Source organism: Pelodiscus sinensis, chromosome 4 (assembly GCF_049634645.1).
Source record: "Pelodiscus sinensis isolate JC-2024 chromosome 4, ASM4963464v1, whole genome shotgun sequence".
NCBI lineage: Eukaryota > Metazoa > Chordata > Testudines > Trionychidae > Pelodiscus > Pelodiscus sinensis.
This window is the reverse complement of record NC_134714.1, coordinates 112993016-113014327: the sequence shown is the minus strand read 5'-3', so window position 1 is coordinate 113014327 and position 21312 is coordinate 112993016. Positions and strand designations below refer to the sequence as shown.

At 41.8% G+C, this 21312-nt stretch overlaps 1 protein-coding gene across 6 annotated transcripts in view; it reads left to right on the top strand.

The window, feature by feature from the left end:
• The window catches only part of SERGEF (secretion regulating guanine nucleotide exchange factor), a 266857-nt gene that overhangs the window by 154516 nt on the left and 91029 nt on the right, over positions 1-21312 (top strand). For 2 of the 6 annotated variants that reach the window (XM_075928091.1, XM_075928096.1), the window contains exon 10: positions 6750-6786. The exons of 2 other annotated variants lie outside the window; for them this stretch is intronic. In XM_075928091.1, coding sequence (XP_075784206.1) covers positions 6750-6786 — 37 coding nt within the window. 2 more of the 6 variants (XM_075928094.1, XM_075928092.1) reach the window with 2 other exon arrangements.

Sequence of the window (21312 nt, the reverse complement as noted above, 5' to 3'; positions counted from 1 at the left end):
TGGTATTTAGCCTTATTATCGTGATGCCGAACATGGGATGTTATGCTGTTCTTAGATGCTGAATCTAACTAAAACATAGGTCCTAAGCTACCTCTTCTTTGATTTGTCATGGTCAATGCTCAGAAGCCTTGGAGGCTCATTCTGGATAAGTGCTAAAATGTTTAGAAGCTTGCCAGCCTGCTTGAGATCTTCTCTCTCTTTCACCATTCACATCACCATGTCCAGCTTTCTCCCTCCCTTCTTCTAACTCACTATTCTATCCCTCCTCCCTCTCTGCAGCTCCAGTCTTTCCTCCCCAAGAGGGCTCTGACTAAATGCCCTCACACATGGAGGGGAAGAAGTGGGAAAAGAGAGAGAGAGAGAGAGAGAGGCTGGTCAAGTAGTTTGTGCCTCTGGAGATGGAGGGTTCTATTCCTCTGTCTGTCATCTTGGGAAAGTCACTTAGTCCAGTTTGTAAAATGGAAAATAGCTCTTCCTTACCTTACAAGGTGGCTGTGAAGATAAATACAGTAAAGACTGTGAGGCACACAGATGCTGTGGTGATGGAGATGATATAAATATCCAAGGGTATGTCTGCACTACAGAGTTTGTCAGAAAAATGGCTGTTTTTCCGAAAAAACCTGAGTTACGTCCACACTGCAATCGCATTCTTCTGAAAGTAAATCAAAAGAACAGAGGTGTTTTTCCGACATTGGTAAACCTCTTTCTATGAGGAAGAAGCCTTTTCCCAAAAGAGCTCTTTCAGGAAAAGGTACATGTGTGGTTGGGGAAGAGGAAAAAGCACAGGTGCCCTGGTGGCCACTCCATCCGTAGTAATCACAGCTTGCATGCAAGATATCATTCATTCAGTGTGGACACTATCTTTTGAAAAAGCAGATCTCTTTTTCGATGCGCTTTTGTGTGTGGACACTCTCTTTTGAAAGAAGTTTTTTCAGAAGATCTCTTCTGAAAAAAGGTTTTTCCAAAAAAAGCCTGCAGTCTAAACATAGCCTAAGAGAGATCCTTCCATCCTGGATCCAGGAAAGGAAAAAAAAAAAGAACTCCCCATAACTTTTCTTTTTCTTCCTCACATTTTGTCTGACTCTCAAAAGCCTCTGACTTGAGTTACCATCTCCCTCTCACACTTTCTTATCAATTTGATAATTAAATATTTAACTTACTTATTTTTGTATATTTATATCCAGTGGTACTACTTTGTTCTACCAGATCTCAGCAGCGAACCTGGGTCACTTAGAAGATCAGAGCGTGATGAGGAGAGTGCCAAGGAACACAGAATGCTATAGGATGTGATGGTGTTAGCTTTCCCTCAGGGTTAAGGAGGCCACTGTGCTGCTGATGTCTTTTCAGCTGAGATGCAGAGCAGGAGAGGCCCAATTGCTAGTGATCATTAAAGATGCAGGGAGTTGATTAGTAAGAGTTATTGGTATTAACCCTGAGGAGTCAACAGCATTTCAGCTTGAACAGTTAGGTTCCATCTGCTTTTACAGTTTCAATTGGAAAATATGTCCTTTCTTTCTGCTTTCAATTGTGTGTTGCTGTGCATTGTTAAACAACAGCTGCTTTCTACCCAGAAGTGGCTGCATTTCAGAATTGAATCAGATGTTCCTTAATTGCACTTTCCTTTTCTCACAGGTGTATTGTGAACCTTGATAAGTTGTGTATTGATTTGAGACCTTTATGGTATATAGTGGTTAAAATAAGTCTATATGCATGTATACAATCACTGAAACACTCTTGGTTAGTTTTGTTAGTATAAGGGAAATTTTAATTGGAAGTGGAAAATAGGCTTGTATTGTCTAATATTCCAAAAAGGCTTCAATAACTTCTAGAGATTTATTCTTACTCTTAATATTTGTGGTTCTTTGTCAATTTAACTATACAATGTAACATCATTGCACAACTGGAAAATAATATTGAGAAAAGAAGCTCCAAATATTCTTGATTTCAACATATTTATCTATCCTCTAGGGATATACAGATGTCTGCTAGAGTTTAATTCCTTCTGTAGTACAGAAAAAAATAGCTAGAAAACAGTGTCTGTTGGGGTAAATACAAGCATGGCATTACAAAACTATAGCCATTGTTGAATTAGTTACACCTTATGTAAGTGTTCATCATCTCTGGTGGTTCTGTTTCCCCCTTGCTGCCACCTCACCCTATCAACGAACCATACATTCTGGATCCTATTAATGCTTTTTTAGTTTGGATGATTGTCTAATTTAGGATGGGAGGGCTGGCACAGTCTTCAGTGAGAGACAGGGTATGGCCACAGGGCCTGAGGGATGCTCTGAGTCAGTGAATCCTTTAGAAAGATTTTTACTGTGGGGCTCCTAATGCAGGCCAGGCTACATTTTAAAGTGATGTAACCCTGGGGTAGGGTAGCAGTGCAAACATTGTTTGCTCTTCTGCTGGGTGAACTCCCTACTAGAGCACAGAGGTTGCTGGGGCTGATTGACAGTGTTGTTGTGTCCCTGCCTCATGCCAGTGATGGAAAATCAAAGTGACAGCCAGTAGCCCTGTCTGTGCATGGGACTTTCCTTGATTACAGCAATTGGTGGCACAGCAGATATTTCCACCACTGCAGTTTCCTCCTACTTAAAAAAAGCTGCACTAGTGTAAATTATGGCTTTTAGTGGATTACCTCATGCATCAGGAAATTGCACTGATGCAATACTCATGTGGCTGGTCACCAAGGGCTATAATGGAGGCACGTTGTTAGGGCAGACAAGGCCTATAATGCAGTGAACTCTGTTTCTGCTAGGGCCTTCCATGTGACAGATTCCCTCCCGTACAACCTGGTGTACTAGGCGGTGGATGCTTCTGTAATGCAAACAGAGTTTCTCAGAGTTCTGCTGTGGGTGACAGTCCTGCAGGTGGATTACAAAACAGTTAGTGATCACCTGCTTGTATCTGTCAGAGATGCAGAATGCATAATTGTTGTTATTAGGTATTGCAACAAAATGGCTCTTTATTGAAGATGTCACACATTCTAAACAGCATGCTCTGTTTGAACACACGGCATTTCCAGTGGGGCCATTAGCTCTAAATTTACGAGACCTACAGAAGCAGGGTGAACAGCCAGTTTCACAGAATCATCTTAAATAGTGTTTGTGTTCAGGATATTTGTATAGAAATATGAGACTATATAGTTCATGTTTTGTATAGATTTCATTAGCTGCCAGTGTAGTATCCCATTTTTCATCATGCAGTTGAAGAGAGAATTTGTTGATTTGATTTTTTTCCCCTATCAAGTCTTCACATGCATTTCCATGTGCATATCTTGTTTCCATGGCAACAACCTTCAAACCCAACATCATTGGTGGGCTGTATTAGCCAATGAAAATATATTAAAAATTAGTACTGCTATAATATATGGCCCTGTTGCATGAAGAGCATAATAATACAGCAATGTTATGTATTTTAATATGCCAGTGCATAGTTGTAATATTGCAAGATAGAGGACTTAACAGCTACTTCACTGGTACCCTTCCAAGGCCATTGTTTTCTCTTGGTCCCTATATTTGAGTTGTTCCAAAAAATGAGATTAATCACAGAATGAATGATGGCTTTTAAAACAATTGTTTTTCTTACACAGTTTTCCCAACCTAGAGGATTGCATTTCTTGGCTTAGTACATTCAAACCAGAGGAGATTTCTTAAATCTCATCTGTGAACTTTATTAGTACAGCATCTATAAAATATGATTCCAAGATTGTGTCTTTTCTTGTCACTCAGAAGCCTAGAATGTCTGAGTCAGTGTGAAGTAATGGGAATAGCTACAAGTATGGCTGAGACTGCTTATTGGTTAGAATATCACCTGGCTCAGTCACCACTGGGATTTGTGGTCTTATCCCGTTTTTAAGTTCAGTTATTTTGACTTGGTGAATTACACCTGTGTGAAAGGTAATAGCTATGTCATGTCAAGGGTCCAAAACCAGTGTTATAGTAGAGGTAAAACTTAAGAAACAATGAATGGTCCTGTAGCACCATAGAGGCTAGCAAAAAATGTAGATGGTATTGTGGGTTTAGCAAGTGGGTTGTGCCCACAAAAGCTCATGATACCAGCTACACTTTTTGTTGGTCTCTAAGGTGCTGCAGGACCATTTGTTGTTTTTGAAGTTTTTTCAGTTACAGACTAATATGGCTGCCCCTTTGACATGAGAAGTAATTCAACCAAACCACCACCATTACTCTACTGCTAATTTTCATGCAACCATTCCTTTGATTGAATGAAGGAGAGTCCATATATAGTGGATTACTTGGACCACCTGCCACAACATGGGCTTTCAGGTACACGTTAGCTAATAATAAGGTGTTTTCATGTCACAGTTATGCTGTTTTACGTACCCTTGATCATAACATTTACTTTTAGCACAATGACTCAAGACTGGGTATCATAGGCATATGCTAGCTTCTCTAGAAATTATGGATTTCACGAAAGAAATAGTTGGAAAAATCTTACGGCCATTGACATGCAAAGCCTTAGACTACATGACCACCATGTTTTCTTCTTGTCTTAAGAATCTATAAGTATAGTATGCTTATTTAAATATTATATATTTAATAGTAGAAGAGTAAAGTTTGATTGCAGTTTATTCTTGTTAGCTCAGAGATTGGTAATAAATTTCCAGATTACTTATGAACTGGGTGTTTGGTTTCCTTTCCCGGTGATTTACTTATTCAAAAGATTAAAACTAGAAGGAAATAATTAAAAGAGCTTTTTATATAGTAAAGTCCACATGGTGTCTGATAGCTGGTTGCTGCCATCAGTCAATATTTTATGCAGAGATAGTACTGCCTGCCTACAGTGAATATGGGCCACTGAAGGAACAAGTATTAAATTATTACAGAGTAAATTAGGATAGGGAACTTGGGTCACTGAGAGTCACTGACGTGATAGGAGCTCATGCATTTTTTCCACTTTCATAGCAGCAGCAAAAGAGTAAAAAAAAAAACCTTGGAGGCACATGTCTTTGCTGACTTTAAAATCCTGGGAAGAGAGGTGGGAGGGACAGAGAAAGAGACAGCATGTGTGTGTATGGTGGAGGGGAATCTTTTAAAATACAGATCACAGTTTTATGACAGGTCATCAGAACAGGATTCATTTTAAATTAACATAGGGAGAAATTTCAGCCAAATTAGAGGGTTCTGGTGAGTTTGTGGTGCTGCTTTTAACAAGTAAATTAAAAATAGAATTTCATAATCTCCCTCTTTTAAGATATGCAGATACAAAAATATTCAGTGTAGAAGCAGCCTCTGCATTATGAAATCCTTTGCAGTACAAGTCCTCCCTTCCAGACAAGGGAAGGGGGGAAAGAATAATTGGAAGCTTCCTCACACTTCCATGCCAAAATGCCTCATGCTGTTCAGGAAATATCGGTAGGTGTGAATGGGTGGGAAGGAAATTAGATCTTCATTGTCCATTTGATTCTTTATCTTTCTCCCATTGACCTTGATCCCCAAAAGACTTACACTCGTGTTTAGTTTATGTGTACACACTGTCCTATTGATATAAGTGCATAAAGCAGTGTTTCTCAAAGTGAGCCATGGGAGTGCCGGAAGCAGCAGCCCGGGCTACGCTGCCTCCCTCTGCTCCCCTTAGCTGCAAACGGAGAACTGCAGCCAGTAGGAGCTGTGAGGCTCAGTGGCTACGGAGCTGGCCTGTGGCCCGGTTTGAGAAACACTGGCATAAAGTTAAGATCTTTGCAGGTCTGTGGTCTACCTTACAAAGAAAGCTAGAAGTACCAGTAGTGGTGTTGGTTGCTTTTTTAATGTAAAAAGCTGTTTATTAACAAATGAAGTGAGCCCACTGATGACATTTTATCAGAAATGTACTATAGTGTACTTCAAACTTAATTCTACATTGTACAAACCACAGTTGTTTGTTTCAGCCTAATTTTTAATTTCCTGGTATGATTGTGATTGTCTCTGTCCTAGTACTGTGTCTACTTACTAGTGACCTACCACATTCACAGTCCATTTTGGTCAATTTCACGGTCATAGGAATTTTAAAATGATAAATTTCATTATTTTAGCTATTTAAATCTGAAATTTCACAGCGTTGTAATTATAGGTGTTCTGCCCCAAAAAGGAGTTGTGGAGGGATTTCAGCGTTGTAGGGGGTTGTAATACTGCTACACTTACTTCTGTGTTGCTTCTGGCCGTACCTCTGCCTGGAGAGCAGTAGCTGCTGGCGAGGAGCCCAGGTCTGGAGATAGAGCTGCTACCAGTAAGGATGGCGTAGCATGGTGTTGCCACCCTTACTTTTGCGCTGCTTCTTGCAGAACTGGGACCTCAGTGAGCAGCTATTATTCTCTGGCTGCCAGAGCTAAAGGCAGCAGTGCAGAAGTAAGTGTGGCAATACTGGGACACCACTAAAATAACTTTGCAATGCACCTGCAACTTTCTTTTGGGTCAGGTCTTCCAATTTGAGAAATGCTGGTATCCTCTGTGAAATCTGTGTACCAGGGGTGGGGAACCTTTTTAGGGTCAGGGCTGCTAACCCACAGAAAAATCAGTTGGGGGAGCCCTGAGCCTCAGGGGTCAGATCCAGGCAGGTTGGGGGTTGCATCCAGTCCTCCGGGCCTTAGGTTCCCACCCCTCCTGTATAGGGTAAAAGCACTCAAAAGACAAGATTTTATGGGCTCTGATGTATTTTAATGGCCGTGAATTTAGTAGGACTGTACCAATTACACTTCTCCAATGATTCTCTTTCATTCATTCAATCAATCAGTCACATTTCTTTTGCAGATTGCATGTGGCTCAGAGCATAATCTGGCAGTAGTTGGTAAGTAACTTAATTTTATATAAAATGCTATGATTGCTTTTCCCCCCTAATTTATAAGTAACACAAGATTAAAAGAAAAAGTACCCAACAAATTATTACAGAATATTTGATAGAGCTGAGTTTGGTAGCTGAAAGCAGGAAACAAACTATTGGCATTGGTGAGAAAAGAAATATGAATTATAAAAAGCACCGATGATAATGATACCTAGATAGCCCTATTCAATGTGTTTGCTGAAAAAGAGGAGAGGGGAGATCATGCGTGTAGCAGCAAAATTAATTTAAGAAGTCCTAAAATACATTTTACAAACAAATGTTAAAGCATGAAGTCACATTATTTTAATCCGTAGATGATGAAACAATTTTACAAAGAAAGTCCGTATCATTATCTCCATTTTACAGATGGAGAAGTAACTTACTCAAGACCATCCTACAGGCCAGAAGCTGAGCTGCAAATTAAACCCAGGGCACCTGAGGCCCAATTTAGTGCTCTAGCCAATAGGTTGCACTCTCCCACTGGTTCAGGTTTTCCCGTGTTAAACAAGTAATTTGCCTAAATGTGACACTAAATGAGGGATATGCGGGAGTCATGCCTTCTAGTATCAAAACATATATCCTTACTTAACCAGTAAAATCAGAGCAATCAGGTAGATACCCAAATAGACTGTGAATATAATAGTTTTTATCAGGAAATATTTGTGTGTGTGTGTGTTACAAAATAAGGTAACTACGTATAAATTTTAGACATCAAAAGCCTATTTTATTTAGTACAACTGTATTTTTTAAGATAAGGACTTTTTGGATAAACTGGTTTCCAGAATCCTGCCTCTGATGGGGTGGATTATGTGCACAGGCCCAGTATCTTGCCATACCCATCCCAGACAAGGAGCAATAGAGAAGTCCTCCAAACTTCCAGTCAGAGAGGCTGCAGGGAAAGCAACTTATCAGGGCCCACAAGGGCCATATAAAAGGTGCTACAGAGACAGTCAGCTCCTTGCTGGTGCTGGAACTGCAGCACCATGGAAAGCACAGTGCTGGCAGGACTGGGGAAGTGAGGAAGAGCTGCTGGCTTGCTGATGGGCCTGAACTTAGTTGAGCTCTGAGTTAAGGGTGAAGCGTGGGCAAGAGCTAGGGATGCAGGGAAGTGGCCCAGGGAACGGAAAGCAGTGTACTTAAAGTGACATGGCTGCTCTTTTTAGGGTTGCTGGGCTGGGACCTGAAGTAGTTGATGGCCTGGTTTCACCCCCATAGGCCACAGGGGAACTGGTCTTCAATGGACAGTGAGAAACCCCAGGAAGGGGAATTGAGCTACTTAGTGGCCCTAAGTAGAGTAGAGCAAGAGGGAGAGACTACTGCTTCCAGGGAGGAAGATTTAGGAATACGACCACATAGTAGGGCCAGAACTTCAGACAGACCTGACAGAAAGGGGTGCCATGTGGTCACACTGCCCATTTGCACCTAATGAATGGAAAGTCTGGTATCACTCCTTTGAGCTCTGTCTCACCTCCCCAGGGGTCATTACTGCATTATGTGATTCACATTCATGTACTGTTTTCAAGGTACCTTGAGGTAGATTCCAAAACCATCTATGCAGCACATTGTGTATACAGCATATAATGGTCTGATTACCTTTATATGAGAAATCCTATTGTGAATTATTCAGTGTGATTAATTCTACTGCCTATGGGAAGATATCCCTATCATACCTCAATCCCAGTTGTTCACTGCCACCTGCCCTTGCTAATTAGGGGCATGGGTGCTATTGAAATTAAACTAGCAATTTGAAACCTCACATTAGACTTCTCATTCAATTTATGGACTAAAAATTTAGCTAATAGCAGATTTCTCCAAAGCAAGTGAAGGCAAAGTATTAGTTTTAAACCTTATTTCACTGAACCTTCCAGTATTCTCTTCGTAAATAATCTTCTGCCACATAGAGAGAACCTCAGAAATAAATATACAGGCAAAAGAAAGACCCTTGAAACAACTAGCAATACATTTAATGTCAATTGTGTAAAGATTTATACATAACTAATTGTATGCCCTGTGAGTACACTCAATAACTTCTGTAGGAATATTCTCAGGTATAAAGTTAAGGACATTTTCACTGTGATGTATCACAACAGAAAAACTTTATTGCTGCTATTTTTTAACTTAAAGCATTATGGTAAGACCTACTTTTGAGGTGAATTTTAAAAAAACGCTTTTTAAAAGATTGAATTTTTGGAAGATTTTGTGGAAAACACTATTTTTTCCCAAATTTCATAGCTTGTTTGTTCAGAATGGCTAACCTGGAGCTCTAGATTATTAAAGCAATTGCTATTCTGAAAGCATACTTATGTCAGAGAGGCTTTATGTGCAAGTACTCATGGTGTGTGCATTTCTGTTTGTATCTTCCTTTTAAGTAAAAACATTTCCTTTGCGATTTGGAAATACATTATAAATTAATTTTATAAACATAATGAAGAAATTGTTCCTCCTAGCTTTGCTGATAGTGAAACAATTAGCAGGCATATCATTATTGCAAAGTGTCTTGTACAGGTCTATTTGGCCACTAATTTTCCTTTCATGTTACTTATGGTCAGTCTATAGTTTTGAGTATGTTTCTGGGTAACTTAGTTGATATACTTCTTCCTTGTTTTCCTCCCTTAAAGTTTCCCCCCTCTTTTCTATAGGTAGGGTATCAATCTTGTACAAAAAATCTATGTGGATGTTCTCTTTGCCCTTAGTGGATCTACTGTAGAATTGAAGCCTTTAGACCCTTCTCCTGTTAAACTCAATGGATGTTTGGCTATGGAGTTCAATTGTGTGAAATTGGTTCCTTATTATTGGGTAATGAGGGATACCTTTTGTTTTTATCTGATCATTTGGTGACTGTTAACATTAATAGAAATGAAGAGAATGTGATTAAATCATTTGAATCTTGTGGATTTGAAATAATTGTGAGGATGTGAAAAATTGATTTTTTTCATGATAATTTTTTAATGGAAATATTCACTTTTTTGTTTTCAGTAATTTTTTGTGTATGGGGGATATCATTGTGTAGAGTTTGTCATTAAAATCACGCAGCTGTGAATTTTGCATGATCATGTGATCTTTTGCTTGAGCAAGGATAAATTTTTACAATACATTTGAATAATGAATCAGAAGAATTACATTTTGTAAATATTGAGCAACTTTCTTGTCTTGGATTTCCAAAATGCTCTCACTTCAAACATTTTCAGTTTTGTTAGAAAATCATCACAGTAAGTTTTCCAACACAATGAAATTTGACATTTTAACCCTATATGGGAAGATGTAAACCATATGATACGGAGGAAGATATGATCAGAAACATCCAAGGTCATGATTGATCATGACATAATCTTTGCATTATACGGCCATGTTCACAGTAATGAGGCTAAACATGATCTTAAAATATGCAGGATTGAGGACTATATCCTTCAGACACACACATAAATTGTATAATGAGACTTCTTCTGTACATGGAAGGATGATTTTAAGTTGTGTTTTTGTGAAGAAGAGCTCTATTACAGATTTATCTCTCTTTAGGGCTATGTTTTAATATGTTTTCTTAATGAATAATAACCTGGAAATAGAATACTTAACACATCACATGTGGGATGTAGAATAATCAAGCAAAATAAGTATGTAAATATGGAGTTGCTGTGAACATATGTACAGTATGTCTTTACTGCATTATAAAGCACAAATTTGAAGATGGAGTGCCTCCAACATTGAAGAAGCATAGATGTCTTGTTAAATTAACAGATCCTGACATGTTTGCTGCTTTTGTTACACAGTTGTACAGCTTTCTTAATGTTAAGCATAAACAGTAATGTGTTTTCACTCCAGTTTTCCTTCCTCTCCTCTATAATTTTGCTCTATCCTCCCTTTTGTAGTGAATTAGAAACAGTTGAGTCCATTAAAAGATAATATCACAGTATTTTTGGTTTCCTGACTCTATTGAAGGATAATATCATTTGTTTTGGCTTCTTGAAGAAATCGGCCTTCCTCATTTGTATAACTTAGAAAGAAGGGAAGTCAGACAACAAGATTATAGGATGTATAAAGGAAAACATTATTTTTAAAAAAAGCATATTTAAAAGCAAACTGCTAACTCCCAGGATAAAGGAGCTCCTTAAATCTAGGCACCAAGACTTGACAGTGAATTATATAAAATGTGAAGTGTATTGGCATGTCTGGGCAGGATAAATAGTCAAATAATACTGACTAAACAACCAGGTCACACCGTCAGGTGTTGTATCACAAATGTCAACATTGGAGCTAAAGAAATTTGTCAACTGGATCTGGTTCCCATAAACCTAGTTCCAGCATGACGTTGTCTTGTACAAACTGGGGTAGATCATCTAAGAAGAGCTGTTCTTTAATGGCTTTAAAGTTCTGCATATGAAGACATCACACACCATCAGAGTAGCAGTTAAACAAGTTGAAACTGAAGTTGGTTCCCTTGAACTATTTTTTCTCCTGCAAATATTCATTGGTTATCTGTTGTAGGGTTACACACAGTGGTTGAATAACTGTGATTGAGGGTGATGGCATTGACTGTCACGCATACTGGATTGCTGGCATTTTTATATTAAAATGTATTTTTAAACCCTTTTGTCTCTTGAGATTATGTAGACATTTCAAATATATCAATCAAAATAATTCACTGTTTTTAAATAAAAAGCAGTCAGAAAATGTGATAATTGACAATGAAGTGGTTGCAAATGACACACCTAGCGTTTCCTTTGTTACAGAATCTGCAAATTTCCTCTCTTCTCTGCACAGGGTTATATTATTTTGTTTCCTTGTTATTGTTACCCAAGGAACATTTAAAACTTTTGTAGCAGTTACCTTATTCACAAGGAAACAAGCAGGTACATGGACTATCCTGGGTCAAGCAACTGTTGATAAAGTACAACTTTTACCTCCTACATAACTAAAACAAGACTGTGTGGGCGGAAACCATTTTCTCCCCATCCCTCTTTATACTGACTGTGACGGGACGGCCCCGCCCTGCACTCAAGCCCAGGGAAACCACCTGGCACAGAGGACAGAGAGGTTCCCACCCACGCTGCCCTACTGGGCATGCTCCCAGGGGAGCAGAGTTACAAAAAGCTTCAGGCCTGCTCAGAAAGGGCAGACCATGGTCAGAGCTGGAGCTAGCGCCCCGCCACCCGGGGTGTAGACCGGACCACCAGAGAGGGAGCCATCAGGCCCACTGAACACGCCGCTGCATGACCCAAGTTGGGCTTGACCCCAACGGCAGAGCCGCTGGCCAACCCCTCCGTAACCCAGATGTCAGATCGACCACCGCCGACCCTGCTGACTTGGGAAGTGCCGTGACAGCCACCCGACTCGCGCCGACAGATGGGGCCGCTACGGGCCGGGGGAAAGGGGTAGGAAGCGACCCAGGGCAGGGAGCTAGAACAACCCCTGAGGGCTTGGTGCATTGCGGGGAGGAACCCCTGCCGAGCCAGTGGTGGGAACCACCTGCCACTGATAGGGCCCTGGGTCGGGGCCCGGTAGAGAGGGAGGGCCTGGGCCCCCCCTACTCCTCCTGCCTTGTACCCCAGCGAGTGGGGACTTGACTAAAGGACTAGGCTTCTGAGCCTGAGGACTAAGGACTAGGCCGGAAGGCCATATTTCCCCAAATACAGGGGCAGTATACTGGAGATTAGGCCAGTGGGCTATATTTCCCCTACTAAAGGGGCGTTACACTAGGGGACTAGGCCCGCTAGGTCTGAATGATGTCCCAGACAGAGGCAGCTACCCCAAGCAGGAGGGGAGCCCCCAACATGGACAAAGTAAAATGCTGTAGTCCCTGCTAGAGTAAATTGCATTTCCAGCAGAAAACCAGACTTGAAAGGTTTATGTTAGTTAAACAGTTTAGATGAAGTGGCCCTCTGGAAAGGTGAAGGTCAAGAAAGAGATGAAAGCTGGATGTGGAGGGCGGAAGGCACAGGTCTACCATTGTGAAAGATTTGTGGCACGTTCATAGTCCTTTGGCTTCTCCCAAGCAAAGAGTGACAATCTTATTGAGTTCTGCAGCAGACTTTGTGATTGTCCATGGGGCATTCAACTGTTGGTTTACAATAGACATTTTTCTCCTAAAACTCTCCTCCCATGATGCTCTACCAGTGCTGATAGAAATGGAAGGTCTAAGGTAGACAAGATGTCCAGAACCACTGACATTTTAACCACCATGTCATCTAGACCCACTTAGAGCTACTTGAGATGACATCAGGATTAAAAAAAAAACCAAACCCTGACAGCTTCTCTGCAACAGCTATTGATGTTGTTGATACCAGTTGAGGTGCTTAGGTGGAAAATTCTTTGGAGAAGAAGCCAGTGGCAATATTATGTAATATGCAATCTTCAAGCTTTCTTCCATAAAGTAAAATTTGATTCCATGTCTCTTGAAAGATAGCTATTTAATCAGACAAAATATTCAGTGATATAGGAAGGGAGGGTGGCTGATTTTCACAATTGGTCATGTGTAATTGTGCATCTTGTTTGTACATCTGTGGCTGCATATACAAATGGCCATATGCAAACATAAACACATGCCTAATGAGTCAATAGGTTAATTGTGCACATACAGCTGTATTTGCATTTTGGTGCAGCTCATTTTTAAAATCTGTCCCTAACTTTCCAGAGTAAAGGATCTTTCAGAAAAAAGATCAGATTTATCTCTAGTGCCAGAATTGGGCATCTTATTTTCTTGTCCATGTTCCCTGGATTGTAAGATAAGTGTACAATTTGTGTCAAGATTGTATGGTTATCTGCAAATTTAATTCAAGCCCATAAATGTTAAGAAACAGGTTTTCTGGTTTCACTGAGATAGAAAATCATTTAGTTGAATAGGGAAAAAATCTTGAACATATCTTCTTGATTCTAATGAGAGAATCTGCTTTGTCAAGCTAATGAAGAAAAACTTCTTTCTGCCAAAATTATTAGTGGCCTCTTAAATTTATTGCATTGAATATTGCACAGTAATTTCAGATGTGTAGTATAAAATCTACTGGGCAGGATCTCAATCTGCTATCCTATGAGAACCTTGGCTCCTGGCTTCTGGTACAAAATGGGACAGGATGAAATCAGTGGATTCTGAAATCTCCATACAGTTCTCGTCCCCTTTTGGAGTTATACCTTTCTCACCACTAGTAGACTGCCCCTTTAGACTGGACCCAGTTCTGCCACAGAGCCGCTTGAACTGATGGCAAAGAGACCAAACAAGTCCAGAAGGCGAGGGTCCTCAGCTGTTGTGCTGGGCTCAGTGCTGTGTGCTGCAGGACTGAGAGCTGGGGCACAGGCTGGCTTTAGGGCAGCTCTTTGTGGGGTGGCAGCTCGGGGAGGAAAAGTCCTGCCAGATGGGCCTGGGTTGGGTTTGGCCCAGGGTGTCCGTGGGAAGCCTGAATCCCCTCAGTGTCTTTCACCTTCACCCTCAGTGACAAGGGTAATCCTCTGGGAAGGGCAGACCTGTGGGAGCTGCACTCTGCATGATGCAGGGATCCTTCCTGAGCTCTCTGCCTTATTGAAGCCCCGATGGCCCTCTCCCAAGCACTCCAGCCAACCCCTCCTTGGGGCAAGCCTGGGCATTAGCCCTATGCTCTTGCCCCAGTGTTGGGCCAGGGCTGGCCATGGTCTTACGGAATATCTCAACAGCAGTCTCAGCCTCCCTTGGCCCCAAGTCCTTCACACTGGAAGGGAGTGGAGACAGAGCCTCCATCTGCCCCAGCCTTGAAGCCCTTCCCAGTTACCATGGCTCTAGGGAGCTGTCCGAGCAGGGCAAGTGCACTGGTGTGACAGACCGGGCTGTGTCTGGGCACAGCTGAGGGCGTCCACTCAGGGCGAATTGCTCAAATCCGGGGCTCCTTACAGCCCCCAGACTGGTGACCTCTCCAAACAGGCCACAAACCAGTCTCACAGAGCACTTCAGCTGCCTGCCTGAAGCCTCACAAGCAAAACCCCTCTGACACCCCAGCAATATCCGTGCCCCAGATGGCCCCGGGCCTCATACACAGGTGGGGGGTCCTAGCACCCAATCCCACCTACCCCGAACAAGTCCTGTCCGGTTCCAAGAAACCAGCCACAGATCCCTGGTCAATTTACCCTCTGGACCTTACCCACAGATCATGCTGGGCCAATCCTTTAGAATCTATATCTAAAGGTTTATTATCACAAGAAAGAAAAGCATGAGAGTAAGGTTGCTAAAGAATCATACATCACATGCACCGAAACTTCCAGTCCTCGATGCAGGCTCTAGCTGCTGGTTTAAAAGTTCTTGTTGCACATCCTAGCATCAGGATGGGTTCACAGGTCTTCCAGGCTCTTCGATTCCTGCAATGCTACCTCTTTGATGAAGTGCTGAGCTGAGAACAAGATGGCGTCGACCACATGGCCTATTTATCCCTCCTTCCTGGTCCCTTCTTGGCTGTAGCAGGTCACCTGGTCAGAGGCCAATCTCTGTGTTCCTTGCTAGTAGCTCTCAGGTGACAGCCCCCATTCTTTAGGTGTCTCCTTGGCTCATTGAGAGCCATTGTCCCACAGGGCCTCGCTAATTAGCATGTCCACAGGCCCGGCCCTGCCCAATGCTCAACCACATGCAGGGAAATCTTCAGTATCCATACAATTACATGCTAATAATTGCATACACAGACATTATACAAACACATGAACAGCGTACATAGGATTATCAGACAGTATGCTTCTATTCAATACCTCACATGGCCCCCTTCTATACCATTTTTGGGGCCAACGCCCCCACCTATGGGTGCATCAGTGATCTGGCTGCTCCCCTCAAGATCCAGTAACGTGACAACTGGTACTGTCTGACCCAGCAGAGTAAGACCCCCCTCTTCCAGAGCACTCACCTGGGGCAATGCAGAGAATGGGGGAGCTCTGTACCCCAGGCACCAGATCCTCCCAGCCCCTGATGGAGTCAGGGTTTCATCTGGAGAGGGGTGCACATTTGGCTTAGTTTTGGAGGAGGGGGGGAGACTGGTCCTCCTCTCCCAAGAGGACACAGGGGAAGGGGGGGATGCCTACAAGAAGGAGGCAGGCAGGCAGCAATGGCAAATGTCCCATAGGGTTGGGCATGACGGGTTCTCCTTAACTTTTGTGGGAGCCTGCCGTAGTGTCTCATAACATGTGCACTCGCAATGGCCTGCCCCATCCTGGCCTTGGCACTGCAAACTAGGGGCTGTGCTTCCTGATCTGAAAGACTTGGGGTGCCTGGACTAACTCTAGCCCTAGCCACCTGCTGCCTATGCATGTTGGGGATGAGGGAGAGCAAATATACAAATCCAAACCGAGACACAGTCTCTGGCGAACATCTGAAAATTGTAGCACTGACAACTGGCACTCACAGCACTGCAGTCTCCTTCATTGTAATAAAGAAAGTGAAGGGGTTTTACACTGAAATCTTTTGCCCTTTAATTCTGAAGGTCAATTTCTTATAGATAAGCTCTGTGATTCCAGCTAATTCATTGCAAAGAGCTTCAGACCAGGAGTAGCTGTAGCAGATTATGAAAGACACATTTCTATGGCAGAATGAGCACCAGAGGGAAGAGGAGGCTGAAGCAGCCTGGCAGACTGATCTCTGTGTTTATGCTGACAGTGTTATTTGGATGTTCACGGCAGCATTACAAAGCGGCAGATGTAGCCCCGTGCCTGACATTTAGTCCCCGGGGACTCAGCAGGCGAAAATCATAAATTCTCTGTTTCTGTTTTAGACTACCATAGTTGGTGGAATCTTTAACATACACAGTGCTGGGCATTAGTGTTCAGCAAGAAGCAGCGCCTGCTCTTCTATTCCTTTATTCATTATACATGGGAAATCCCACTGCTTCTAGTGTCTCTATTGTGAGGGTGTCCTGGCAGACCAGCATGAAGTCATGTTGTAGCCTGCTGTCTCTTCTCATTGCAATACTAATCATATTCACTGGTTGTGAAAGGGCACCTGGCAGGGCTTCTAGTTGTCATTTTTAAGGGGTTTATGTATTGGCCATCCACATTTGCTCTCTGGCTGAGTCACGTATATATCCTTTAACTGTCTATGTGGCTTGAAAGTGGTCTTTGAAATGTAAATGGCTGAGAGCTTTTCAAATGAAAAGAGGCTCCTGCACATGTGGAAGAACTCCCACTTAGATATACCATGGGGACCAGGTGTTTCATAGATCGCTAAATATTTTTTGCCTGAACACAGAGATTCAAATGCCCGTTGATATTGGTGGGATTTTGGCTACTATTCCATGGAGTATTTTCAATGCTACAGGTTAGAATGAAATTGAAATTGTGTGTGTGTGTGTTGCAGGTTACACTCACAAAGATGGATGCTCTTGCCTCTTTGAGCCTTTTTCAGAGGGTTACAGAGAGAAAAACTGCCAGTATAACTATTTTACTGAGTTAATATCGTGTCTGGTCAGATCAGAGATAAATAAAGTTGACTTTTGCATTTGAAAAGGGAAATTATTGACAGCATCAGGGGAATTCTTGCCTCAACCAGTTGTCTAGTATCACAGTTTATGGGAAAAGAAGGTTCTGCAGAATGAGAGGCCAACTAGACCCTTACGAATAAAAGGGCACCACATTGATCAGCAAGGTCTAGGAGATCGGACACTAGACAAGAACTCGGAAGACAAAGGGTGAAATCCTGACTATACTGAAGTCAATGGGGAAACTACCAGAGCGCATCTACATAGCACTGTTTTTTTGGAATAGATGATTTTATTCGAAATAATAAAGAGCGTGTCTACACTACAAGCCTTTATTTTGAAATAATGTTGAGCTGCAGGACTTCTTACTCCGTCTCATGGTCACCCTCCTTTCACAAGGAGTAATTTAAGTCGAAGGAAGAGAGTTCTTCCTTTGACTTCCTGCTGTGTAGCTAGCCCATAAAGCCGAGTTAAACTATTGACATAGCTGAAGTTGCATAGCTTAATTCAACTGTAGTCCTGCGGTGTAGATGTATGCTCATTGACAGGGCTTGCCGAACCACGGTGAGCCCTGCTCGCCAGCTGCGCTGTCCAACGATCTGCGCATGCACAGATAGTTCTGCGCATGTGCAGATCGCCCAAACCCGGCTCTTCTGGGTTACAGTCTACTCACCACGGGCAAATAGATTGTATTATTTGTCGAGCCCGGCTCATTGACTTGAAGGGGACCAGTAATTCACCCTTTGCATTCTACTTCAGCCTCTGTCGTTGAATTGCTGTGTGATCTTGGCAAGTCATTTTCCTCTCTGTGTTTTCCCTTCTGTCCTTTGTATGACTCATCAACTTAGATTGAGATGTTTGGATCAAGGGCTCTCTCTTGTTATGTGTTTTTTACAGTGCATAGCACAATACTGTAATACAAATAGTAAAATCCTCCCACTCCATCTAAGGTCATCTTAAAAATTAATTTGTTCTTAATGTATGTCTATTTTTTCCCAAATTTCGATGTTTTAGCATATAAACAGTCACTGATTGAGTTGCTTAGCAGATGGCTTTAACTCTTTTGGATCTTCATGTAGTTAGCTTGGAGTCAAAGAGCTTGCTCTCATTGGGTTCTAAAGGTTCACCATATAGAGTTTGTTTGAAAGAAGAAAAGTTCACAATAGTTGTCAAACAGTGTTTTATTGAACATTCTCTATCACCATAATGCTAGCTTCTTCGTGTGTCCAATGTTGTGTTTCCATTATGCATTAACCTAATTGATGATTCTTTTGGGACACAGTATCATGTCAGTGGATAGTGAGAATCCTGCTGTGTCTACAATTTTGCAAAAGCTTGGTGTGGAGGGTAATGCAAATGATAAACCTCTGGTAAATAGTTGAAACCCACAAATTGGAACTAAGAATTGAAATTAGTTAGGTAAGCTAACTATCATGGGAGAGCTCGAAGCAACTGGCAAACAGGCACATGCTGAAAATGCTTCTAGGCAAAAGCTTAATTGAAATAGGCTGAGAACAGAGTTCTTTCTCACACTGAGTACAGAGAATCTAGTTCAGCTGTCTCTTGCTGGTGCTGAGAAAATTATGGGAGATTTGGAGGCTCACGACCATTTGAAAGCAGCAGCAATTATATGGTTCTATTTGCTCCTTTGATTATCAAACATCTGCACTCAGTGGAAAAAATCATTCAGTTTTAGAAAATTAAGTTATATTTCTGTTTTTAGTTCAGACCGAGGGATTAAGTGGAACTTCTTTCTTTAAAGGCAGTTGGAAATATATATTCAGGGTGGTTCATATGGCACACTGAGCATATTTACCTTAGTTTTCAAGGAAGAAAGGGGGATAAACAATCATCCTGGCTTCCCAGAGAGCGAGCGAGCACTAGAGAAAGATATTAAAAGTATGTTAGCAGAGAAGAAAAATCTTTATAAAAAACTGAATAGCAGGAAGTCTGGGTTCAGTGAGTTATCTAGAGCATGTAAGAGAAATAATCACCGAACCAAAAATGCAAGGACAGCAGCATGGCTGGAAGCACTAGGAAGTACAGCAAATTAGGTTTTTGATATTATTATGCTGAGCAACAAATAATCAGAAAACTCAATCAGCAACAGTTTACAGCCTAGTTTTTTGCACCCTTGCTAAAGGCTTTTGGGTTCTGTGAATATAGTAACTACTGGAGGCCAAAGCTTGTCAATGTATCACAGAGAAGATATATCATACCTGAACAGGGCAGGTTGAGGGTAGATGCTATGCACATATTTAGGAAGTAGGCCAAGGATGATCTGTGAACAGCTCACTGGGGCCATATTATGACTCAGTTTTCATGGCTGCACAGGATAGTAAGTAGAATCTCTTGCTATGCCCCTGTGCTATCTGCATGTATCTTGGATGTTCCCTGTATTTTTTTGCGCCCAAGTACAGAATAAATTTTATGTGCACCGAGGCATGCGTGGTTGTGCACCACCAATAGAAACACATGTTGCCAGCTGTGGGCAGCATTTGAATCTTTCCTGGGTAGGTGACCAAGTACTCAGTTTATAGGGAACACTGGTTAGGAAGCACTGTATACCTGCTGCTCCCCTTCTGAACAAGAGGATGGGGAGGGATGGGAAAGTGGCCATAATCTTGGCGCTGGCCCCTCCAGGCACAAGCAAGCACATCTGAGCTGGCTCAGTGTTGATTATTTGCTTCTAGTAAGACATCTCTGAGGCAAACTTCCTTTGCTGAATTGCTTCTAAGGCAGTATTACCAACCCCAGCATTCAAAACTTGTTAGGTCCCAAAAACCATAAAACAAAAATATTTTTGTGCCTTTTTTTATTTGCCTCTGTAGTTTTGAAACCTTTAGGATGAACTTTGATGACATTCCTAAGGTTTTCTCCTTAGCCGTTCTTTTCTTGCTAAATGAAAGCTGATATTCTTATATAATCACATGCCTTAAGGAGCTGGAGTTTTAAGAAAAACACCAATTATTGTCATGGTCTTATGATAAAATCACAGGAGTTGGCCATATTGCTGAGACAATCAGAAGGGCAATGAAAATGGCTAGGAACAGCTTCCTCATGACTGACTTTTCAGCATGGAGAGGTGACAACTAAGAAAGGTCTACTAGGGGGCTGCGCCCTCTGCTGTCTGTTCTCGCCTACCCACTTCTCTCTGGCTGCTTTTGCTTTGCTGAGAGAGCCTGCTGTCACTGATGTCGTGATGTCATTCTGTCATCCAGCAAGAAAAACTTTTATAGAGAGAAAGATAAAACTATGACATCTGTGGAGAAAGTAAATAAGGAATTGTTATTTATTCCTTCACATATCACAAGAACTACGGGTAACCCAATGAAATCAATTGGGGCAGCAAGTTTCTAACAAACAAAAGGCAGTACTTCTTCACATGACACAAGTTCAGACTATGGAACTGGTTGCCAGAGGACATTGTGGAGGCCAACATTATAACAGGGTTAAAAAAAGAACTAGATACTTTAATGGAGGATAGTTTCACCGATGGCTATTTGCCAGGATGGTCAGAGGCCGAACACTGTGGTTTGAGTGTCCCTAGTTAGAAGCTGGGAATGGATGATAGGGGAATGGATCATTTGATGATTGCTTGTTCTGCTCCTTCCCTTTGAGGCACCTAGTATTCGCCACTGACTGAAGACAAGATTCTGAGCAAGATGGACCATTATGCTGATCTACTATGGCCATTTTTATGTTCTTAATGAGTTTGCACATCACCCCAGACACAAGGCAGGCTGTAAATGCACATATCAATAGATAGATAGTTAGATTGAGAAGGAGGATGGGTTAATTGTAATTTTTCTCTTCATTAAAGTTCTGGGAACAATGAAGCATATACCCTTTCCCACTTCAGGAGTTAGTACTTGAACTGTGAGTAATGGAGGGAGGTACTGGAAACCATTACCTCTCTGAGAAACCGGAGAGGACTCAGCTGGCAAGCATGATCACTTTGCTTAATAATAAATAAAAGTTATCCAGGCTTGCAAGCCTTAAGCAAGTTTACAGGATAAAAATAAAGCAGTAAAACCAACTGGCTTAGGAAGTAAGGGTCTTGCAAAAACAGAATAAAGGAAAC